At 37.5% G+C, this 23,409-nt stretch overlaps 1 protein-coding gene across 2 annotated transcripts; it reads left to right on the top strand.

Annotated features, from left to right (window-relative positions):
- The first annotated feature begins 2,988 nt into the window (after positions 1-2,988).
- Positions 2,989-21,429, top strand: bscl2 (BSCL2 lipid droplet biogenesis associated, seipin). Of its 2 annotated transcripts, XM_062965474.1 has the most exons (11): positions 2,989-3,134; positions 7,462-7,999; positions 10,307-10,391; positions 10,535-10,678; positions 12,106-12,240; positions 14,404-14,501; positions 14,918-15,059; positions 16,928-17,003; positions 18,367-18,447; positions 19,486-19,557; positions 21,086-21,429. In XM_062965474.1, exons 2-11 carry the CDS (start codon positions 7,791-7,793, stop codon positions 21,244-21,246), a joined length of 1,203 nt encoding a protein of 400 aa, XP_062821544.1. In that variant the 5' UTR covers positions 2,989-3,134; positions 7,462-7,790; the 3' UTR covers positions 21,247-21,429. The 2 variants fall into 2 exon arrangements, with proteins under 2 accessions (XP_062821544.1, XP_062821545.1); XM_062965475.1 differs by lacking the exon at positions 2,989-3,134 and having other exon boundaries at positions 7,442-7,999.
- Positions 21,430-23,409: the final 1,980 nt, after the last annotated feature.

Here is a 23,409-nt window from a genome sequence, read left to right on the forward strand (position 1 = left end):
ATCAGCATGGAGTTTGGTTTGGACAAATGTTCAACAGTGGCATTGAAGAAAGGAAAAATCATAGAAAGTGAGGGCATAAATATGCCTAATGGCCAAACAATAAAGTGTCACCAGCCAGAGGCCTATAAATATCTGGGCATATTACAGCTGAACAACATCAAGCATGAACATGTGAAGACTGTGGTCAGTAAAGAATACACACAAAGGGTCAGAAAAATTCTCAAAAGCAAGTTCAATGGAGGCAACACCATCAAGGCCATAAACACCTGGGCCATACCTGTCATAAGATATACTGCTGGCATTATAAATTGGACACAGGTGGAACTGGACAATTTGGACAGAAAAACAGGAAAACTCATGACCATTCATCATTCCCTGCACCCTCACAGTGATGTTGACCGGCTATATCTGCCTAGAAGATCAGGGGGCAGAGGACTCTTACAAGTAAAACAAGCAGTCAATGAAGAAGAACATGCCCTGGCAGAATATGGAAAGCAAAGTGAAGAACCTGCTTTGATTGAAGTCAAAAATCAGAAACTCCTCAAAACACAGCAGACAAAAAACCAGTACAAGAAAACCGCACTACAAACTAGAGCTGACAGCTGGCACAACAAAACACTGCATGGAAAGTTCCTTGACAAAATTGAAGGAAAAGCTGATAAGAAGACCTGGCTCTGGCTCACGAATGGGACCCTGAAGAAGGAGACAGAAGGCCTGATCCTTGCAGCCCAGGAGCAAGACATCAGGACAAAGGCAATTCAGGCCAAGATCGAAAAATCAGCTGATGAACCAAAATGCAGACTGTGCAAGGAAACCGATGAAACCATGGATCACATCGTCAGCTGCTGTAAGAAAATCACAGAGACAGACTACAAACAGAGGCACAACTATGTGGCCCAAATGATCCATTGGAACTTATGCCTCAAGTACCACCTCCCAGCAGCAAAGAACTGGTGGGATCACAAACCTGCAAAAGTATTGGAGAATGAGCACGTAAAGATACTGTGGGACTTCCGAATCCAGACTGACAAAGTTCTGGAACACTACACACCAGACATCACAGTTGTGGAAAAGAAAAAGGTTTGGATCATTGATGTCGCCATCCCAGGTGACAGTCGCATTGACGAAAAACAACAGGAAAAACTCAGCCGCTCTCAGGACCTCAAGATTGAACTTCAAAGACTCTGGCAGAAACCAGTGCAGGTGGTCCCGGTGGTGATGGGCACACTGGGTGCCGTGCCAAAAGATCTCAGCTGGTATTTGGAAACAATAGACATTGACAAAATTACGATCTGCCAACTGCAAAAGGCCACCCGACTGGGATCTGCATCATCATCCGAAAATACATCACACAGTCCTAGACACTTGGGAAGTGTTCGACTTGTGATTTTGTGATACGAAATCCAGCATGTCTATCTTGTTTGCTGTGTCATACAATATAATAATAATAATAATAATAATAATAATAATAATAATGAGGTCTGACATGTGATCCAATACAATAGCCAGCAGAGTGTCTTGTTGTGTTTCAAATAATAATAATAATAATAATAATAATAATAATAATAATAATAATAGTGTCTGACATGTGATCCAATACAACAGCCAGCAGAGCGTCTACTGTGGACTCATCTTGTTGTGTTTCAAATAATAATAATAATAATAATAATAATAATAATAGTGTCTGACATGTGATCCAATACAACAGCCAGCAGAGCATCTACTGTGGACTCATCTTGTTGTGTTTCAAATAATAATAATAATAATAATAATAATAATAATAATAATAATAATAGTGTCCGACGTGTGATCCAATACAACAGCCAGCAGAATGTCTGCTGTGGACTCATCTTGTTGTGTTTCAAATAATAATAATAATAATAATAATAATAATAATAATAATAGTGTCTGACATGTGATCCAATACAACAGCCAGCAGAGCGTCTACTGTGGACTCATCTTGTTGTGTTTCAAATAATAATAATAATAATAATAATAATAATAATAATAATAATAATAGTGCCCGACATGTGATCCAATACAACAGCCAGCAGAGTGTCTGCTGTGGACTCATCTTGTTGAGTTTATAATAATAATAATAATAATAATAATAATAATAATAATAATAATAGTGTCCGATGTGTGATCCAATACAACAGCCAGCAGAGTGTCTGCTGTGGACTCATCTTGTTGTGTTTCTAATAATAATAATAATAATAATCATAATAATAATAATCATCATAATAATAATAATGTCTATCTTGTTTGCTGTGTTATTAATAATATTACAATATATAGATATAGTACAATATGGTAATTTATTGCCAATTTATTGCTATGCTAATAATATAATACTGTATGTAAATTTAATTTGTAAGCCGCTCTGAGTGCCCTTCGGGGTGAGAAGGGCGGGATATAAATGTATAATAATAAATATATAATAAATAAATACAAATATATAAATAAATAAAATAAATAAAATATGTTGTCGAAGGCTTTCATGGCCGGGATCACAGGGTTGTTGTATGTCTTTCGGGCTGTGTGGCCATGTTCCAGAAGCATTCTCTCCTGATGTTTCGCCCACATCTATGGCAGGCATCCTCAGAGGTTGTGAGGTATGGAGAAAATATAAATAAATATATAAATATATAAATATATAAATATATAAATAAAATATATAAATAATAATAATAATAATATAGGGCAGTAGGAAAAGAGCAAGGCCGCATTCCCAATGGAGGGTCTCCTCAGAAGAAGCCAAGGCGGCCCCGAGTCTGCAGAGATTGGTTAGGGTCCCTATAGATCTCCATGGAGATGCCTTATAGGGCCCTATAGAGAGAGAGAGAGAAAATGAGAGAGAGAGAGAGAGAGAGAGATTGAGAGAGAGGCCTGGCCTGTCCATCAAAGGATGCTGCTGCTCTGGACCACAGCCTGGCCTGCTCCGTTGCCATGGCGACGGGATCCCTGAGAGGCCACGTGACCCGCAAGATGCTCGGCGCCGCTCTCCAAAGAGCCCCTCCCTCCCCCAAAAGGGGCGTGGCTGAAACCCGGAAGAGGCTCAGCTGGATTTGGGGAAACAAGGAAGAGGACCGGAAGAGGAGGCAGAAGCGGCTGGGATCCTGCGACCACTTCAGGTTGAGTCCTTCTCCTCACGTTTTCTCTCCCTGGCCCTCACCCTATTCTGCCAGGAGACACAATCAAAGGACTCCCGACAGATGGCCATGCGGTTTATGCTTAAAGGAAAACTCAATTTCATGGCCTCCAAAGTTTGTGACTGGGGCCTTGAGGGCCTTTAGAGCGTTTTTCTTGACCCTGCCATGCCTCTTTCTAAATGTCTGGCCCTATGAGGAGAGGATGCTTAGCAAGGCTGAGCCATAATTTAAATATAGTGTCCTTCTCTGGAATGTTTTAAGTATAGGCTGGGTGGATGGCCATCTGTCAGGAGGGCTTTGATTATGTCTCTGCCTGGCAGAAATGGGGTTGGATTGGATAGCCTTTGGAGGTCCCATCTATTTCTATAATAATAATAATAATAATTAATATATATTGTATATAATATAACATAACTAGCTGTACCCGGCCACACGTTGCTGTGGCGAAGTATGGTGGTATGGGAAATAAAGTATTGAGGAATTGGTGGTAGTTAAGGTAAAGGGTCCCCTGGGCTGAGTGGGTTGCTTAGGAGACCAAGTGAGCGGAGCTTAGCCTTCTAACTGGCAGCAATTGGATAAAAACAATTATTCCTCTCCCTCTAATTAGGACTTTATTTTTCTTTTCTTTTTGTTGTATCAACCTAGAGGCATGGATGATGGGTTGTGTTGTCAATTTTCGAGGTTGTGGGGTGTTTACTTTTGTTGTTTTGTCCGCTGCCGTGATGCCATCACTCTTTTATATATATAGATATATACAGTAGAGTCTCACTTATCCAACACTCGCTTATCCAACGTTCTGGATTATCCAACGCATTTTTATAGTCAATGTTTTCAATACATCGTGACATTTTGTTGCTAAATTCGTAAATACAGTAATTACTACGTAACATTACTGCATATTGAACTACTTTTTCTATCAAATTTGTTGTATAACATGATGTTTTGGTGATGTTTTCAATACAGTAGAGTCTCACTTATCCAACGGGCCGACAGAACGTTGGATAAGCGAATATGTTGGATAATAAGGAGGGATTAAGGAAAAGCCTATTACACATCAAATTAGATTATGATTTTACAAATTAAGAACCAAAACATCATGTTTAACAACAAATTTGACAGAAAAAGTAGTTCAATACTCAGTAATGCTATGTAGTAATTACTTATTTATGAATTTAGCACCAAAATATCATGATATATTGAAAACATTGACTACAAAAATGCGTTGGATAATCCAGAACGTTGGATAAGCGAGTGTTGGATAAGTGAAACTCTACTGTATATCGTGATATTTTGGTGCTAAATTCATAAATACAGTAATTACTACATAGCATTACTGCGTATTGAACTACTTTTTCTGTCAAATTTGTTGTATAACATGATGTTTTGGTGCTTCATTTGTAAAATCATAACCTAATTTAATTAGGTTTAATAGGCTTTTCCTTAATGCCTCCTTATTATCCAACATATTCGCTTATCCAACATTCTGCCGGCCCGTTTATGTTGGATAAGTGAGACTCTACTGTACTATAATATGTTGTTTATACATATAATATTCATAATAATATTACAATGTAATACAATACTAATAATACAATATAATATTAATTATATATTTATATTACATGTAATATTACCAATACAGTAGAGTCTCACTTATCCAAGCTAAACGGGCTGGCAGAAGCTTGGATAAGCAAATATCTTGGATAATAAGGAGGGATTAAGGAAAAGCCTATTAAATATCAAATTAGGTTATGATTTTACAAATTAAGCACCAAAACTTCATGTTATACAACATGCAATATGCAGTAATGTTATGTTGTAATAACTGTATTTATGAATTTAGCACCAAAATATCATGATATATTGAAAACATTGACTAAAAAAATGGCTTGGATTATCCAGAGGCTTGGATAAGCGAGTCTTGGATAAGTGAGACTCTACTGTAGTTACAAATATATTAAATCCTTAAAATCTCATTTAAGGACAATAGTAAAGTATTTATAGGGTGTCCCAAAAGTATTATTAGTATAATATTGTATTACATTATAATATTATGATCAATATTAGAAGTACAGTAGAGTCTCACTTATCCAACGTTCTGGATTATCCAACACATTTTTGTAGCCAATGTTTTCAATATATCATGATATTTTGGTGCTAAATTTGTAAATACAGTAATTACTACATAGCATTACTGTGTATTGAACTACTTTTTCTGTCCAATTTGTTGTATAACATGATGTTTTGGTGCTTAATTTGTAAAATCATGATCTAATTTAATGTTTAATAGGCTTTTCCTTAATCTCTCCTTATTATCCAACATATTTGCTTATCCAACGTTCTGCCGGCACATTTACGTTGGATAAGCGAGACCCTACTGTAATACAATACTAATAATAATACAATATAATGCAGTAGAGTCTCACTTATCCAAGCTAAACGGGCCGGCAGAACATTGGATAAGCGAAAATCTTGGATAATAAGGAGGGATTAAGAAAAAAGCCTATTAAACATAAAATGACATTATGATTTTACAAATTAAGCACCAAAACATGTTATACAACAAATTTGACAGAAAAAGCACATCAATATACAGTAATGTTATGTAGTAATTACTGTACAGTAGAGACGCACTTAGCCAACATTCGCTTATCCAACGTTCTGGATTATCCAAGACATTTTTGTAGTCATTGTTTTCAATACATCGTGATATTTTGGTGCTAAATTATATCACGATGTATTGAAAACAATGACTACAAATATATATTTTGGTGCTAAATTAGAAACTGGAAAGAGTAGAAAAACCTCTCTAAAGAATCATGGCTGGAGAAATTAATGGACATTAAAAATATGGATAGATTGACCTTTTTGATGAAAAAATCAACTGGAAGGCCAATGAAGGAGACAAACTGGACGCTCCTCGAAGAATACATTCAAGACATGTCGAGATGAAGTAACCAATATGTCAGGAAGATGGAAGTTAACTGATTGGAAGTCACTCCCCCTTCCCCCCCCCCCCCCCCCCCCGGTTAGGGCCCTCTTCCATATTGTTGCTCCTCACAATTACCCCCCCCCCCCCTTCTTTCTTTCTTTTTTTAAAATTATTTTTAAAAAATATATAATTAATTTCTTTTCTTTTCTTTTCTTTCTCTGCTTCTTACTCCGAAGCAACATAGTCTCAGCTCCCCAAGTTATCCTTATTCTTATCCTTTAGTTTATCTTCACCCCACCATGTACTTTTCTTTTACCACTGTATAATTCTGAAATTTCAATTAAAAATATTTTTTTTAAAAAAGAAAAGATATTTTGGTGCTAAATTCATAAATACAGTAATTATAGCATTACTGCGTATTGAACTACTTTTTCTGTAAAATTTGTTGTATAACATGATGTTTTGGTGCTTAATTTGTAAAATCATAAACTAATTTGATGTTTAATAGGCTTTTCCTTAATGCCTCCTTATTATCCAACATATTCGCTTATCCAACATTCTGCCGGCCTGTTTAGCCTGGATAAGTGAGACTCTACTGTATTAGATTTATTATTTTTCTCTATTATTGTTGCTACTATTATATTTATTTTACTCTATTTATTATTATTAATACATTTATTATTTCATTCTGATATTGTTATTACACGTATTATTTTACTCTGTTATTACATTTGTTAATTTACTGTAATTATTATTATTACATTTATTAATTTCACTCTATTATTATTAAAAGGATACATAAGCACATTTACATTGAAGAAGACGAGAGTGATGATTTAATCAGAGTTGGACTGTCTTATCTTAAATTACAGTTTTGTGTAAATATTCAAAAACATTTAACCTACCGATGCCTCAATTAATGTAATTTTATTGGTATCTATTTTTATTTCTGAAATTTACCACTCTCGGCTTATACTTGAGTCAATGTTTTCCCATTTTTTTGTGGTAAAATTAGGTGCCTCAGCTTATATTCGGGTCGGCTTATGCTCGAGTATATACGGTATTATATTAGAATACTAGCTGTGCCCGGCCACGCGTTGCTGTGGCTAGGACTTAATTTTTATTTTCTTTTTGTTGTATGAACGTAGAGGCGTGGATGAGAGGTTGTGCTGTCAATTTTTGAGGTTGTGGGGCATTTAGTTTAGTTGTTTTGTCCGGTGCCGTGATTCCATTACCCTTTTATATATATAGATTTTGAGTTTTAGCCATGCTGTCTCCCCGTGGTTTTAAATCCTGTGCTCCAATTCCCTTTTCCCTAGATTCTTCCCATTCCCTGCTTGCTAGATCCTCTTCTCATTGCCCGTTCTTCATTTCCAGTTCCCTTCCAAGAGCGCAAAGAGTGCCCGTTTCCCAAGAGGATGGCTCACTAGCCGAAATGGCCACCCCGTCGCCCTGCGTGTTGTAAGCTGCCGACTCCTGTCTCCTCCAGATCTCACATGGATACGGATTGCTTCCGGGAAGCCAAAAGGCACGCACGGAGTGACATGAGAGCCAGAGGCCAGCGTCTCTTCCCTGAGTAGAAGGCCTGGATGCCGTCCAACTAGGATCAAGAACTCTTCTTACATTGTGCAAGGAACCGCTGTTACATTCCCTGCTTGTCCCTTTTCCTCCTGGATCCCTCTCTGTTGCCTTTTCCTCCCGGTACCATGTCCGAAGGCTCTGGCCCCTTCCTGGTATGGGTCCAAGAAGTGGCCGCGCTCCTGATGCTCCGCGTGCGCCGGACGGTCCTGCAGACGGCCATCCTGCTCTGCGTCCTCCTGCTTCTTCTCTGGATCTCCGTCTTCCTCTATGGAAGCTTCTACTACTCCTATATGCCTACCGTCAGCTACGTCAGCCCTGTGCATTACCAGTTCAGGTCTGTTTCAATGGACTGAATGTAATTGTTTTACAGTATATTGTGTCTTTTATTGTATGCTGTTGGGCTTGGCCCCATGTGAGCTGCCCCGAGTCCCCTCGGGGAGATGGGGCAGGATATAAAAATAAAGTTATTATTATTATTATTGTATGACACAGCAAACAAGATAGATATGCTGGATTTCGTATCACAAAATCACAAGCCGAACACTTCCCAAGTGTCTAGGACTGTGTGATGTATTATTATTATTATTACTAGCTGTGCCCGGCCACGCGTTGCTGTGGCGAAGTCTGGTGGTATGGGAAATAAAGTATTGAGGAATCGGTGGTAGTTAAGGTAAAGGGTAAAGGTTTTCTCCTGATATTAAGTCCAATTGTGTCCGACTGCACACTGAAGTGGATCATATGGCAGTATGGAGTCAAGATAATCCAGTTCAAAGCAGATAATATAAGATTATACATGGGTTATATAGCTGTGTGGAAGTGCCTTGAGTCTACACTGCCCTATAATCCAGTTCAAATCTGATAATCTGTATTTTATAGGCAGTGTGGAAGAGGCCTAAGTGAGGCCTAACTCTGCCTGTCCCCTGGGCTGCGTGGGTTGCTAGGAGACCAAGTGGGCGGAGCTTAGCCTTCTAACTGGCAGAGAGTGGATAAAAACAGTTATTCCTCTCCCTCTAATTAGGACTTTATTTTTCTTTTCTTTTTGTTGTATGAACGTAGAGGCATGGATGAGGGGTTGTGCTGCCAAGTTTAGTGTTTCTGGGATGTGTAGTTTTGTTGTTTTGTCCTAGGCCGAAATTTCATTACCCTTTTATATATATAAATTATTAATAAAAAATAGAGTAAAATAAATGTAATAGTAACAACAATAATAGATAACAATTGGATAAAACAATTATTCCTCTAACTCTAATTAGGACTTTATTTTTCTTTTCTTTTTGTTGTATCAACCTAGAGGCGTGGATGAGGGGTTGTGCTGTCAATTTTCTAGGTTGTGGGGTGTTTAGTTTTGTTGTTTTGCTGGTCGCCAGGATTCCATCACTCTTTTATATATATAGATTAATAATAATAATAATAATAATACAACAACATTGTATGACACAGTAAACAAGATAGATATTTATTTATTATTTATTTATTTACAGCATTTATATTCCGCCCTTCTCATCCCGAAGGGGACTCAGGGCGGATCACATTACACATATAGGCAAACATTCAATGCCTTTGAACATAGAACAAAGACAAACAAACATAGGCTCCGAGCGGGCCTCGAACTCATGACCTCCTGTCAGAGTGATTCATTGCAGTTAATTGCAGCTGGCTTGCTCTCCCGCCTGCACCACAGCCCGGGCCAGATATGCTGGATTTTGTATCACAAAATCACAAGTTGAACACTTCCCAAGTGTCTAGGACTGTGTGATGTATTGTTATTATTATTATTATTATTATTGATACAACAACATTGTATGACACAGCAAACAAGATAGATATGCTTTATTTTGTATCACAAAATCACAAGTCGAACACTTCCCAAGTGTCTAGGTCTGTGTGATGTATTTTCGGATGATGTGTGCAGATCCCAGCCAGATGGCCTTTTGCAGTTGGCAGATCATAATTTTGTCAAATGTCTATTGTTTCCAAATGCCGGCTGAGATCTTTTGGCATAATAATAATAATAGCCATGTTGGGTCTGTGTGCCAAGTTTGGTCCAGAACGTTTCTTGTCCGAGGCATTTTGGACAAGGGAATATTCAGTCTGTAGAATCATAGGAGCCTCCGGTGGCACAGCGTGTCAAAGCGCTGAGCTGCTGAACTTGCAGACCGAAAGGTCCCAGGTTCAAATCCCGGGAGCGGCTTGAGCGCCTGCTGTTAGCTCCAGCTCCTGCCAACCTTACAGTTTGAAAACATGCAAATGTGAGTAGATCAACAGGTACTGCTCCGGCGGGAAAGTAACAGTGCTCCATGCAGTCATGCCAGTGGCCACATGACCTTGGAGGTGTCTACGGACAATGCCGGCTCTTCAGCTTAGAAATGGAGATGAGCACCAACCCCCAGAGTCAGACACGAATGGACTTATTGTCAGGCAGAAACCTTTACCTTTACCTTTTTTTTAGAATCATAGAATAATAGAGTTGGAAGAGACCACGTGGGCCATCAAGTCTGACCCTGTGCCATGCAGAAAAAGCACAATCTGAGCAGGAAATGTTTGGTATTGAGCCAGTTACTTAACTAGTAGTTCAATCTAGTTAAAATCTTTATGTTCTGAATGTGATTTTTTTCTATTTTGGGGGGTCCCTTTTTTTCAGGACGGACTGTGGCCTGCCTGGACCAGAGCTGTGCTCCTTTCCCATTGCCAACATCTCTTTCATCAAGGACAGCCGGGACCAACAGGTGAGTTATATTCTGTGAAACGTTATGACATTATGACATGCCTCTGAGTATGATATGTTTTGGATTCACACAATAAAAGAAACCCAGTGCTCTAGAGGCATAGACGGGTCACCTTGCTTACTGCATCCTTGTCCGCTTTCCAGGTCCTGATGTATGGCCAGCCGTACCGCATCTCCCTGGAGCTGGAGTTGCCGGAGTCCCCGGTCAACCAGAACCTGGGGATGTTCATGGTGGTCATTTCCTGTTACACCAAAGGCGGGCGCATCATCTCCTCTGCAGCCAGATCGGTACGTCCAGGTTACATTTCTTTTGTGCAAGGAAGGGCTATCAATGGACGGTTTCCACTAAGAAACTTGTATTTTTCTTTGCTGCCCTGTGTCTTGCTTCTTACAGCAACCCAGCGATTGCTGGGTATTTCCATATATTTCTCTAGTTGGATTTTTTTTTGTAATCCTGCGACCATCAGGAAGGAACAGATTTAGATGTGTATTAAACAGAGATCTTATATCAAGATTTATGTCACATTTCCAGGGTTAAATATAATTGATTCCAAAGTTTTGGTAACTATTAAAGGACAAGATCCTTAGGTGTGGTCCTTTTAGGTTATCATTTTATTTCTTAATTTTTTTTACTGCTATTATATTTATCGCCTTGGTTTTAATGTAGTTTTATCTGTTTGAAGATGCTGTTTTTATATGTATTTTGCTTTTGGGCTTGGCCCCGTGTTAGCTGCCTCAAATCCCTGCAGGGAGATGGAAGCGAGATAGAAAAATAAAGTTGTTGTTGTTGTTAGGAGATCTTATCAAGTCACTGTCCCACAAGTGAACCCTGGTTGTTGTTGTTGTTGTTGTTGTTGTTGTTGTTAGGAGACCTTATCAATGCTCTGTCCCACAAGCGAACCCTGGTTTTTGTTGTTGTTGTTATTATTATTATTAGGAGACCGTATCAAGGCACTGTCCCACAAGTGAACCCTGGTTTTTGTTGTTGTTATTATTATTATTAGGAGACCGTATCAAGGCACTGTCCCACAAGCGAACCATGGTTATTATTATTATTATTAGACCTTATCAAGTCACTGTCCCACAAGCGAACCATGGTTATTATTATTATTATTAGACCTTATCAAGGTACTGTCCCACAAGGGAACCATGGTTATTATTATTATTATTATTATTATTATTATTATTATTATTATTAAACCTTATCAAGGCACTGTCCCACAAGCGAACCATGGTTGCTATTATTATTATTATCAAGGCACTGTCCCACAAGCAAACCATGGTTATTATTATTATTATTATTATTATTATTATTATTATTATTAGACCTTATCAAGGCACTGTCCCACAAGCGAACCATGGTTATTATTATTATTATTATTATTATTATTATTATTATTATTATTAGACCTTATCAAGGCACTGTCCCACAAGCGAACCATGGTTATTATTATTATTATTATTATTATTATTATTATTATTATTATACCTTATCAAGGCACTGTCCCACAAGCGAACCATGGTTATTATTATTATTATTATTATTATTATTATTATTATTATTATTATTAGAGCTTATCAAGGCACTGTCTCACAAGGGAACCATGGTGGTGGTGGTGGTGGTGGTTATTATTATTATTATTATTGGTGCACAATTGTAATGTCACCTTCTCAGTGGTGAACCAGTGACCCATTTTGGTCCCTTTCTTGTTTAGGCGATGCTTCATTACCGGTCCAGCTTGCTTCAGATCCTCGACACCTTGGCCTTTGCCAGCCTTTTCCTGGCTGGTTTTTCAGAGCAGAAGCAGGTGCTGGAGGTCGAGCTGTTCTCCGACTACAAGGAGGATTCGGTGAGAGGTGGCATTATGCCCCTTGGTCTTTTGCACTTTGTGTACCAAAAATATTCACAGGAGGGAGGGCCTCTTTACAACCTGGGTAGGCAAAGTGTTTATTGTACACGACCTTCTGGCAAACAAACTAGTAAAATGTGGGCTAGACAAAACTACGGTTAGGTGGATCTGTAACTGGCTAAGCAAACGAACCCAAAGGGTGATTCTCACCAATGCGTCGTCTTCATCTTGGAAAGAAGTCACAAGTGGAGTGCCACAGGGTTCCGTCCTGGGCCCGGTTCTGTTCAATATCTTTATTAATGACTTAGACGAAGGTTTAGAAGGCACGATCATCAAGTTTGCAGACGACACAAAACTGGGAGGGATAGCTAACACTCCAGAAGACAGGAGCAGAATTCAAAACGATCTTGACAGACTAGAGAGATGGGCCAAAACTAACAAAATGAAGTTCAACAGGGACAAATGCAAGATACTTCACTTCGGCAGAAAAAATGGAAATCAAAGATATAGAATGGGGGACGCCTGGCTTGACAGCAGTACATGTGAGAAAGATCTTGGAGTCCTTGTGGACAACAAGTTAAACATGAGCCAACAATGTGATGCGGCTGCTAAGAAAGCCAACGGGATTCTGGCCTGCATCAATAGGGGAATAGCGTCTAGATCCAGGGAAGTCTATTCTGCCTTGATCAGACCACACCTGGAATCACACTGTGTCCAATTTTGGGCACCGCAGTTGAAGGGAGATGTTGACAAGCTGGAAAGCGTCCAGAGGAGGGCAACTAAAATGATCAAAGGTCTGGAGAACAAGCCCTATGAGGAGCGGCTTAAAGAACTAGGCATGTTTAGCCTGCAGAAGAGAAGGCTGAGAGGAGACATGATAAGGGCCATGTACAAATACGTGAAGGGAAGTCATAGGGAGGAGGGAGGGAGATTGTTTGCTGCTGCCCTGCAGACAATGGAACAACGGCTTCAAAGTACAGGAAAGGAGATTCCACCTGAACATCAGAAGAACTTCCTCACTGTGAGAAGGGCTGTTCAGCAGTGGAACTCTCTGCCCCAGACTGTGGTGGAGGCTTCTTCTTTGTTTTTTTGTTTTTTTGTTTGTTTGTTTTAAATGTTTTTATTAGGTGTTTCTGTACATAGAAAGAGTGAGAACAATAGTGGGTATAGGAAAGATAGAAGAAAGGGAAAAAAAAAAGAAAAAAAATTGAGAGGTGGAAGAAAAAAAATTGGCTATGATAATTCTAGCGGCTGTGGTGAGATAAAAGAACAATTTCTCTTGGTTTTTGTCTAATTTGATGTCAGTCATACTCAAGAGGAAGTATTCTGGTTTCATTTTAATATTGACCTGGAGGATTTCTTCCTAACGTCTTCCCAGAACTTCTGGATAATCTTACATAACCACCACTGATGGAGGAACGTACCTTTCGTTGTTTCACATCTCCAGCATTTGTTTGATATGTTCCTATAGAATTTTGCCAGCTTCTCAGGGGAAAGATACCACCTGTGAAACATTTTGAGCCAGTTTTCTCTTAAGTTTATTGAAGCAGTGTATTTTAGCTTTTTGTTCCACACGTTTTCCCATTCCTCAAGTTTAATTGTCCTGTTGAGGTCTTTGGCCCATGGTATCCTGCAGGATTTAATCAGTTCTGTTTCTGTGTCCCACTCTAATAATTGTATAATATTTTTATAGTTTTTTGTTTCTTTTTCATTATTTTATCCCAAATATTCTCTTTGACCATGAAGCCCTTTACTTTATCTTCTTTATAACATTCTTTAATTTGGCAATATTGGAACCAGGTTATCTTCAGGTTCGATTGCTTGATTTCATCATATGTTTTTATCCTCAGGTCTTTATCTTGGGCCTTCAAGATTTGTTTATATGTGAGCCATTTATCTTCTCCCAATTCTTTCTTATGTTTAGCCTCTACTGGAGATATCCATAATGGAGTTTTATTACAAAAAGCTTCTTCTTTGGAGGCTTTTAAGCAGAGGCTGGATGGCCATCTGTCGAGGGTGCTTTGAATGCGATTTCCTGCTTCTTGGCAGAATGGGGTTGGACTGGATGGCCCATGAGGTCTCTTCCAACTCTACTATTCTATGATTCTCTGTTCCCCGGCTTCCCCAGCATCGAACAGTTGGCTTTTATTCCCGTCTCTGCAGTATAACCCAACCGTTGGTGCTGTTGTTGAAGTGCAGACCACAAAGATCCAGATCTATGGTGCCCACCTGCGAATCCATGCCCATTTCACTGGACTACGGTGAGTTTGGAAGCCACTTTTAGATATTTATTTATAGTAAAAAAACACAAAGAAAGTTAAAAACTTGGCATTATACTAGATTTCCGTTGACCACCAGCTGGTTTTCCTTGTAAAAGGCAGTAAGAGCACCTAAAGTTTCAGAGAGCTTCTGTTCAACCATTGCAAAGGTCTCTGCTTGGGCGGTGATGGCACGATCATCAGCATAGATGAAACTCTCTGTCCCTTCCGGCAGTGGCTGGTCATTTGGGTAGATGTTGAACATGGATGGAGCAAGAACACTCCCCTGAGGCAGGCCGTTCTTCTGTTTCTGTGACCCTGGAACTCAACAAAAAAGCTCCTGTTTTGTAGCAGATTTCCTATGAATTAATTCTTTAAGGAACCAAATCCTTTCACCCGCCACGGTCTGTCTCCCGTAGGTATCTCCTCTACAACTTCCCAGTGACGTCGGCTATTTTGGGGGTGGCCAGCAACTTCACCTTCCTGAGTGTCATCGTCCTGTTCAGTTACCTGCAGTGGATCTGGGGCAGCATGTGGCCCAAGGAGCCTCTTTCTGTCAAGGTTGGTGTGGAAAAAGAATCTAGTTTCTAGTCCTCATGATTCACCCGTCTTTAAATATGCATTGTGAAAAGTTGGAAAAATATAGAGACTCAAGGTGGCTTAGTACTGCAAATTAAAATGTAAAGGATAGTAGGAAAGAGACCATCTCTCTGGTAAACATATCAAATGATCAATACCCATAAGTCCCCTTCTGAGACTTGCCCTTTCTCCCCATCCTGCTTTTGCTCAAAGATTGAATATACTGCATATACACGAGAAAAAGCCTAGTTTTTCAGCCTTTTTTTAGGACAGAAAAAGCCCACCTTGGCTTATGCTTGGGTGAGGGTGTTGGTTGGCTTATATTCGGGTCGACTTATACTCAAGTATATACGGTATTATTTTTCTCTATTATTACTAGTATTACTGTATTACATTTTTATTTTACTCTTATTATTATAATATTTATATTTTACTCTATTTATTACTATAATTACATCTATTATCTTTATTACTATTATTGTTACTATTACAGTTATTTTACTCTATTTTTTATTATTATTAATACATTTATTATTTCACATTTATATTATTACAGTAGAGTCTCACTTATCCAAGCTAAACGGGCTGGCAGAAGCTTGGATAAACGAATATCTTGGATAATAAGGAGGGATTAAGGGAAAGCCTATCAAACATCAAATTAGGTTATGATTTTACAAATTAAGCACCAAAACATCATGTTATACAACAAATTTCACAGAAAAACTAGTTCAATATACAGTAATGTTATGTTGTAAATATTGTATTTATGAATTTAGCACCAAAATTTCACGATATATTGCAAACATTGACTACAAAAATGGCTTGGATTATCCAGAAGCTTGGATAAGCGGGGCTTGGATAAGTGAGACTCTACTGTATTATTACATTTATTGTTTTATTCTATTTATTATTACATGTATTATTTTCCTGTATTTTTATTATTATTATTATTATTATTATTATTATTATTATTATTATTATTATTATTTTACTCTATTATTATTAAAAGGATACATCAGCACATTTACAGTGAAGAAGATGAGAATAATGATTTAATCAGAGCTGGACAGTCTTATCCTAAATTATCGTATATACTCGAGTATAAGCCGACCCGAATATTAGCCGAGGCACCTAATTTTACCACAAAAAACTAGGAAAACATTGACTCCAGTATAAGCCAAGATACCAATAAAATGACATTAATTGAGGCATCAGTAGGTTAAATGTTTTTGAATATTTACATTAAACTGTAATTTAAGATATGACTGTTCAACTCTGATTAAATCATTATTTTCCTCTTCTTCAATCTAAATGTGCTTATGTATCCTTTTAATAATAATAGAGTGGAATAATAAATGTAATAATAATAATTAATAGAGTAAAATAATAAATGTAACAATACCAATAATAATAGAGAAAAATAATAAATCTACTATATATTCTTAAGTATAAGCCGACCCAAATATAAGCCCACCAGGACCCTCACCTGAGTATAAGCCGAGGAGGTTTTTTTCAGTCCTAAAAAAGGGCTGAAAAACTAGGCTTATACTCAAGTATATACAGTAATTTTATTAATATCTATTTTTATTTTTGAAATTGACCCATAGCTACTACATTTCCCACACTCGTCTTATACTCAAGTCAGTAAGTTTTCCCAGTTTTTGTGGTAAAATTAGGTGCCTCGGCTTATATTTGGGTCGGCTTATACTCGAGTATGTACGGTAACTCCCCGTACATATCTTATATCTAAATGAGTTTTATATCTGAAATGAGTTTTACAAAGGACAGATATGTATATAGTGTACGCTTTGATTGATTTTGTCTCCCCATCCATTCCCAACTTTTCGTAGTTATCTGTCCGGGAAAAATCGGAAGCCTTACCGTCAACGGAAGATGTTTGCCGGCGGGTTGTGATCCCTAAAGAAGGTAACGTGGATTATTATATTGCTATGTAATGTATGTGTTGTTTTTATGATTGGGAACCGCCCTGAGTCCCATCTGAAAGATGGGGCGGTATATAAATAAATTATTATTATTATTATTATTATTATTATTATTATTATTATTATTATTATTTATTATGACACAGCAAACAAGATAGATATGCTGGATTTCATATCACAATATCACAAGTCGAACACTTCCCAAGCGTTTAGCACTGTGTGATGTATTTTCGGATGATTCGCGCAGATCCCAGTCGGGTGGCCTTTTGCAGTTGGCAGATCGTAATTTTGTCAATGTCTATTGTTTCCAAATGCCGGCTGAGATCTTTTGGCACGGCACCCTGTGTGCCCATCACCACCGGGACCACCTGTACTGGTTTCTGCCAGAGTCTTTGAAGTTCAATCTTGAGGTCCTGATAGCGGCTGAGTTTTTACTGTTGTTTTTCGTCAATGCGACTGTCACCTGGGATGGCGACATCCATGATCCAAACCTTTTTCTTTTCCACAACTGTGATGTCTGGTGTGTTGTGTTCCAGAACTTTGTCAGTCTGGATTCGGAAGTCCCACAGCATCTTTGCGTGCTCATTTTCCAATACTTTTGCAGGTTTGTGATCCCACCAGTTCTTTGCTGCTGGGAGGCATAAGTTCCAATGGATCATTTGGGCCACATAGTTGTGCCTCTGTTTGTAGTCTGTCTGTGTGATTTTCTTACAGCAGCTGAGGATATGATCCATGGTTTCGTCAGTTTCCTTGCACAGTCTGCATTTTGGGTCATCAGCTGATTTTTCGATCTTGGCCTGAATGGCCTTTGTCCTGATGTCTTGCTCCTGGGCTGCAAGGATCAGGCCTTCTGTCTCCTTCTTCAGGGTCCCATTCGTGAGCCAGAGCCAGGTCTTCTCCTTGTCAGCTTTTCCTTCAATTTTGTCAAGGAACTTTCCATGCAGTGTTTTGTTGTGCCAGCTGTCAGCTCTAGTTTGTAGTGTGGCTTTCTTGTACTGGTTTTTTGTCTGCTGTGCTTTGAGGAGTTTCTGATTTGTGACTTCAATCAAAGCAGGTTCTTCACTTTGCTTTACATATTCAGCCAGGGCATGTTCTTCTTTGACTGCTTGTTTGACTTGTAAGAGTCCTCTGCCCCCTGATCTTCTAGGCAGATATAGCTGGTCAACATCACTGCGAGGGTGCAGGGAATGATGAATGGTCATGAGTTTTCTTGTTTTTTTGTCCAAATTAATATTATTATTGGGAATGGGGAGGGGGGAGGAGCTTTCCTCTTCTTTTGGGTTTGGGCAAGTGGTCCTTTTGCAATGAAAATGGGAATTTCAACACCTCATTTCCCTCTCCCATAGGCTTTCAGGAAGAGCAGACAATTACGTCACTACAGACCGAAGATTTAGGGGCGTCTGATGGAGAAGCGATGTTGAAACCAGGTCTGTTTTGCAGATTTCTTTGCACCATTTATTTTTTACTCGCCTGGGTATCCAATGTTGTACTATGTTTTAATTGTACAAAATGGTTGTGGGTGAACTACAACTCCTATCATGCCAGGTTAACCGCCTGAAACTCCACCAGTACTTAAAGTTCGCTATGTTGGGCAAGTTTGTTATAGCACAATATAAGCACTATATATGCATTATATGTTATTATATTGTACTATATGTCTATATTACAATATTATTAGTAATATTACATGAAATATAAATGTAAAATTATAATAGTGTATAATAGAATATAATAATAGTGTACAACTAGCTGTGCCCGGCCACACTTTGCTGTGGCAAAGTAGTGATGGTAATGGTTAAAAATTGTTGTGTAATTTTTATTTGACGTTATTTGCAATTTTTTATTAATTTTATTGTAAGTTATATTTTTATTTATTATATTTTATTATTTTCTTGTATTATTTTTAGTTATTTTCTGTTATTATAGTATTTTATTGTATTATTTTTTAGTGTTTTTTATTATTTTTATTGGGTTGCTAGGAGACCAAGTTGGAGGAGCTTAGCCTTCTAACTGGCAGCAATTGGATAAAAGCGATTATTCCTCTCTCTCTAATTAGGACTTTATTTTTCTTTTCTTTTTGTTGTATCAACCTAGAGGCGTGGATGATAGGTTGTGTTGTCAAATTTCGAGGTTGGAGGGCCTGTAGTCTTGTTGTTTTGTGGGTCGCCGTGATGCCATCACTCTTTTATATATATAGATAATATAATAATATAATAGTGTATAATAATATAATATATTATAATAGAGAGAAAAGGAAGCTGAAGCAGCTTTGTGAGATTGTAAACAGCACAGTCGGACAGCATCAGTGAGATTGTAAACAACACAAATATAGCATCCCTACTTTGCGGATTTTTACTTTTTGTTGGTAGTCTTGGAACGTAACCCTCGCGATAAGTGAGGGAACACTGTAGATGTATAGCATTTATTTCATTCTCGGTTCCATTTTTGCTCCCAACTCTGCCCAGAAGCCCCAAAGAGCGACCTTCCGAAGCCTCGTTCTGGGACAGAGTCCGACCTCGACAAGGCGGAGAACGAAGGTGAGCAGCGTTCTCAGTCGAGCACTTTTGTTGAGTTTAGGCCCGGGCTGTGGCGCAGGCTGGTGAGCAGCCAGCTGCAGCCGGCTGCAACAAATTACTTTGACCAAGAGGTCATGAGTTCGAGGCCAGCTCTGAGCCTGTGTTTGTCTCTGTCTTTGTTTTGTGTTAAGGCATTGAATGTTTGCCTTATATGTGTAATGTGATCCGCCCTGAGTCCCCTTCGGGTGAGAAGGGCGGAATATAAATACTGTAAATAAATAAATAAATAAATAAATAAATAAATAAATCAGTCTTTGAGTCCAGCGCAGACCATACTCTCTTGTCCTAATCTATATACAGTTGAGTCTCGCTTATCCAACGTTCTGGATTATCCAACGCATTTTTGTAGTTGATGTTTTCAATAAATCATGATATTTTGGTGCTAAATTCGTAAATACAGTAATTACTACATAGCATTATTTTGTATTGAACTACTTTTTCTGTCAAATTTGTTGTATAACATGATGTTTTGGTGCTTAATTTGTAAAATTATAACCTATTTTGATGTTTAATAGGCTTTTCCTTAATCTCTCCTTATTATCCAACATATTCGCTTATCCAACGTTCTGCCGGCCCGTTTATGTTGGATACGTGAGACTCTACTGTATTACATTTATTCTTTTTCTCTATTATTATCGGTATTATTACATTTATTACTTTTCTCTATTATTATCGATATTATTACATTTATTACTTTTCTCTATTATTATTGATATCATTACATTTATTATTTTTCTCTATTATTATTGGTATCATTACACTTATTATTTTTCTCTATTATTATCGGTATGATTACATTTATTATTTTTCTATATGATTATTGGTATCATTACATTTATTCTTTTTCTCTGTGATTATTGGTATGATTACATTTATTCTGTTTCTCTATGATTATTGGTATGATTACATTTATTATTTTTCTCTATTATTATTGGTATTATTACATTTATTATTTTTCTCTATTATTGTTGCTACTATCACATTTATTATTTTCTCTATTATTATTGGTATCATTACACTTATTATTTTTCTCTATTATTATCGGTATTATTACATTTATTATTTTTCTCTATGATTATTGGTATCATTACATTTATTCTTTTTCTCTGTGATTATTGGTATGATTACATTTATTCTGTTTCTCTATGATTATTGGTATGATTACATTTATTATTTTTCTCTATTATTATTGGTATTATTACATTTATTATTTTTCTCTATTATTGTTGCTACTATCACATTTATTATTTTCTCTATTATTATTGGTATGATTACATTTATTCTTTTTCTCTATTATTGGTATTATTACATTTATTCTTTTTCTCTATTAGTGTTGCTACTATTACATTTATTACTTTTCTCTATTATTATTGCTATTATTACATTTATTATTTTTTCTCTATTCTTATTGCTACTATTACATTTATTATTTTTCTCTATTATTGTTGCTACTATTACATACGGTATTTATCTTACTGTCTCCATACAGATCCCGAGTTTGAGTTTGAGGACGGCTCTTCCCTGCTCTCCGAAGCCAACTTCCCGGTCCCTTCACTGCAAGGGGATCCCTCCAGCCTGCTGCCTCCGGGTGCCCGGACCCTCACGTCAGACTTGGAGATCCGGCAGAGAAACATCTGCTCAAGTTCCTGAGTCAGTGGGATTGCTCTTGTGCTCGGCCCCTTCTCAGCACTCCTGATAGTATATATGCACACCAGAAGCCTTGCTCCACCACGGGAAGCCATTGCTCCCGGCTTATATTCCCGTTCCGGGTCCAATCCTTCTCTCCTTTGCCCACAAACCTGGTCACTTTAAAATAAAGTTTACTTGCAATGATCTGCCAGTATATTCTGGAAACTGTTGGAGTGGGACTTAAGGCAGTTTATAGTTATGAGTACGATAGTGCAAAGATGTCAGACAGGGGGGAATCTTTTAAAAATCCCACCTCTGACACCAGTTGCGGAGATGTGGATGTGTTTCTATTAATTAATTATATTTATATTATTATTATATATTTTATATCCACTGCCACCAGTTATTAAAGATGTTTTGTTTAAAAGCTGCCACCAGAGGTAAAGATGTTTATAATGCGGCCACCAGATGTTAAGGGCATTATCAACTCTTGCTATCACTATTGGAAGATTTAGCCACTAGCTACTTAGAGAGGAGACTTTTTAAATTTTATTTGTCTTCTTTCTCCTTGTTTGCTTTAGATGGTAATATAGATGACAGAAGCTTAGATGGTAGAAAGAACAATAACACATTTATTCAGGCACAAGCTTAATGGTTACAGTAACTTCTCTTTAGAGGCACTTAGATTAATCATTGCAAAGCTATATTGAGGTGTTTCAAATTCCTTAAAATATCACTTCCTTCTCTACTGCTTTAACCTGCAGTCACCCTGTGAATTTCAATCACAGACTATCTGTTCCTTATCTGGAAACAGACTACCTTAAAATAAGCCACCAAACTTATTTTAAATTGACTCAAATAAGCACTTGAGTCTCCCTGATTCTCCAACTGAGGGCCAGTCTTCACTGTACCTCATCAGGGCACAGACTACCTTAAAATAAGTCACCAAACTTATTTTAAATTGACTCAAAAATAAGCATTTGAGTCTCCCTGATCTCTTCCACTGAGGGTCAGTCTTCACTGTACCTCATCAGGGCACAGACTAACTGCTCTTTTTCAAACCTGCACTTCTCCACACAAAAACGGCAGTTGGCTCCGCCCACTTCTCCATGGCAACCAACTCATGAGTGCAGAATAATTGAAATATTGACCCTTTTAAAACACAGTTAAACATGGCATCTGTAAACTAAAAAACCCCCCACTTCATTTCAGATAGATACTGAGTTTTTTTATCAGAAGCAACTTGTTACCGTCCTACTGGGAGGCTTCTCTCATGTCCCCACATAGGAAGCTAGAGCTGACAGACAGGAGCTCACCTGTCTTCAGGTATGAGAGAATTTGCCCAGGGGATGCCCGGATGTATTTGCTGGGAGGCTTCTCTCATGTCCCCACATAGGAAGCTAGAGCTGACAGACAGGAGCTCACCTGTCTTCAGGTATGAGAGAATTTGCCCAGGGGATGCCCGGATGTATTTGCTGGGAGGCTTCTCTCATGTCTCCGCATAGGAAGCTAGAGATGACAGACAGGAGCTCACCTGTCTTCAGGTATTATTTATTTATTTAATTATTTATTTATTTAATTATTTAATTACCACATTTATATCCCACCCTTCTCACCCTGTAGGGGACTCAGAGCGGCTTACAAATTAAATTTACATACAATATTATATTATTAGCATAGCACAATACTGGCAATAAAATTACCATATTGTACTATATCTCTATATTGTAATATTATTAAAAATATTACATGTAACATATAATATATAATTAATATTATTATATTGTATCATTAGTATTATATTGTATTACAAAATAATATTATTAATTTAATATGCATATACAATATATTATAATATTATAATATTATATATTATATATATTATATATATTATATATAATATTATAATATTATATATTATTGTAAATTATATTGTATAATAATAACATTATTATATGTATATAATGTATGCATATAATAATAATGTATATATATTAATATATGCGTGTGTGTGTATAAATATATATATACACACACACACACACACACACATATATATATATATATTTAAAATTAACAAAGCATGTTACTGGTGCTTTGAGAGAATTTTGAGGTATGAGAGAATTGGCCATCTACAGAGACGTTGCCCAGGGGATGCCTGGCTGTATTAGCTGGCTTCTCTCA

Source organism: Anolis carolinensis, unplaced genomic scaffold (genome assembly GCF_035594765.1).
Source record: "Anolis carolinensis isolate JA03-04 unplaced genomic scaffold, rAnoCar3.1.pri scaffold_14, whole genome shotgun sequence".
NCBI classification, from domain to species: Eukaryota; Metazoa; Chordata; class Lepidosauria; order Squamata; family Dactyloidae; genus Anolis; species Anolis carolinensis.

Bases quoted from the DNA above. Each gene is read 5' to 3' on its own strand.
- bscl2 (XM_062965474.1), top strand. From the start codon at position 7,791: ATGTCCGAAGGCTCTGGCCCCTTCCTGGTATGGGTCCAAGAAGTGGCC. The intron at 18,448-19,485 runs GTCTGTTTTGCA...AACTCTGCCCAG, and splicing joins AGAAGCGATGTTGAAACCAG to AAGCCCCAAAGAGCGACCTT. The intron at 19,558-21,085 runs GTGAGCAGCGTT...GTCTCCATACAG, and splicing joins CGACAAGGCGGAGAACGAAG to ATCCCGAGTTTGAGTTTGAG.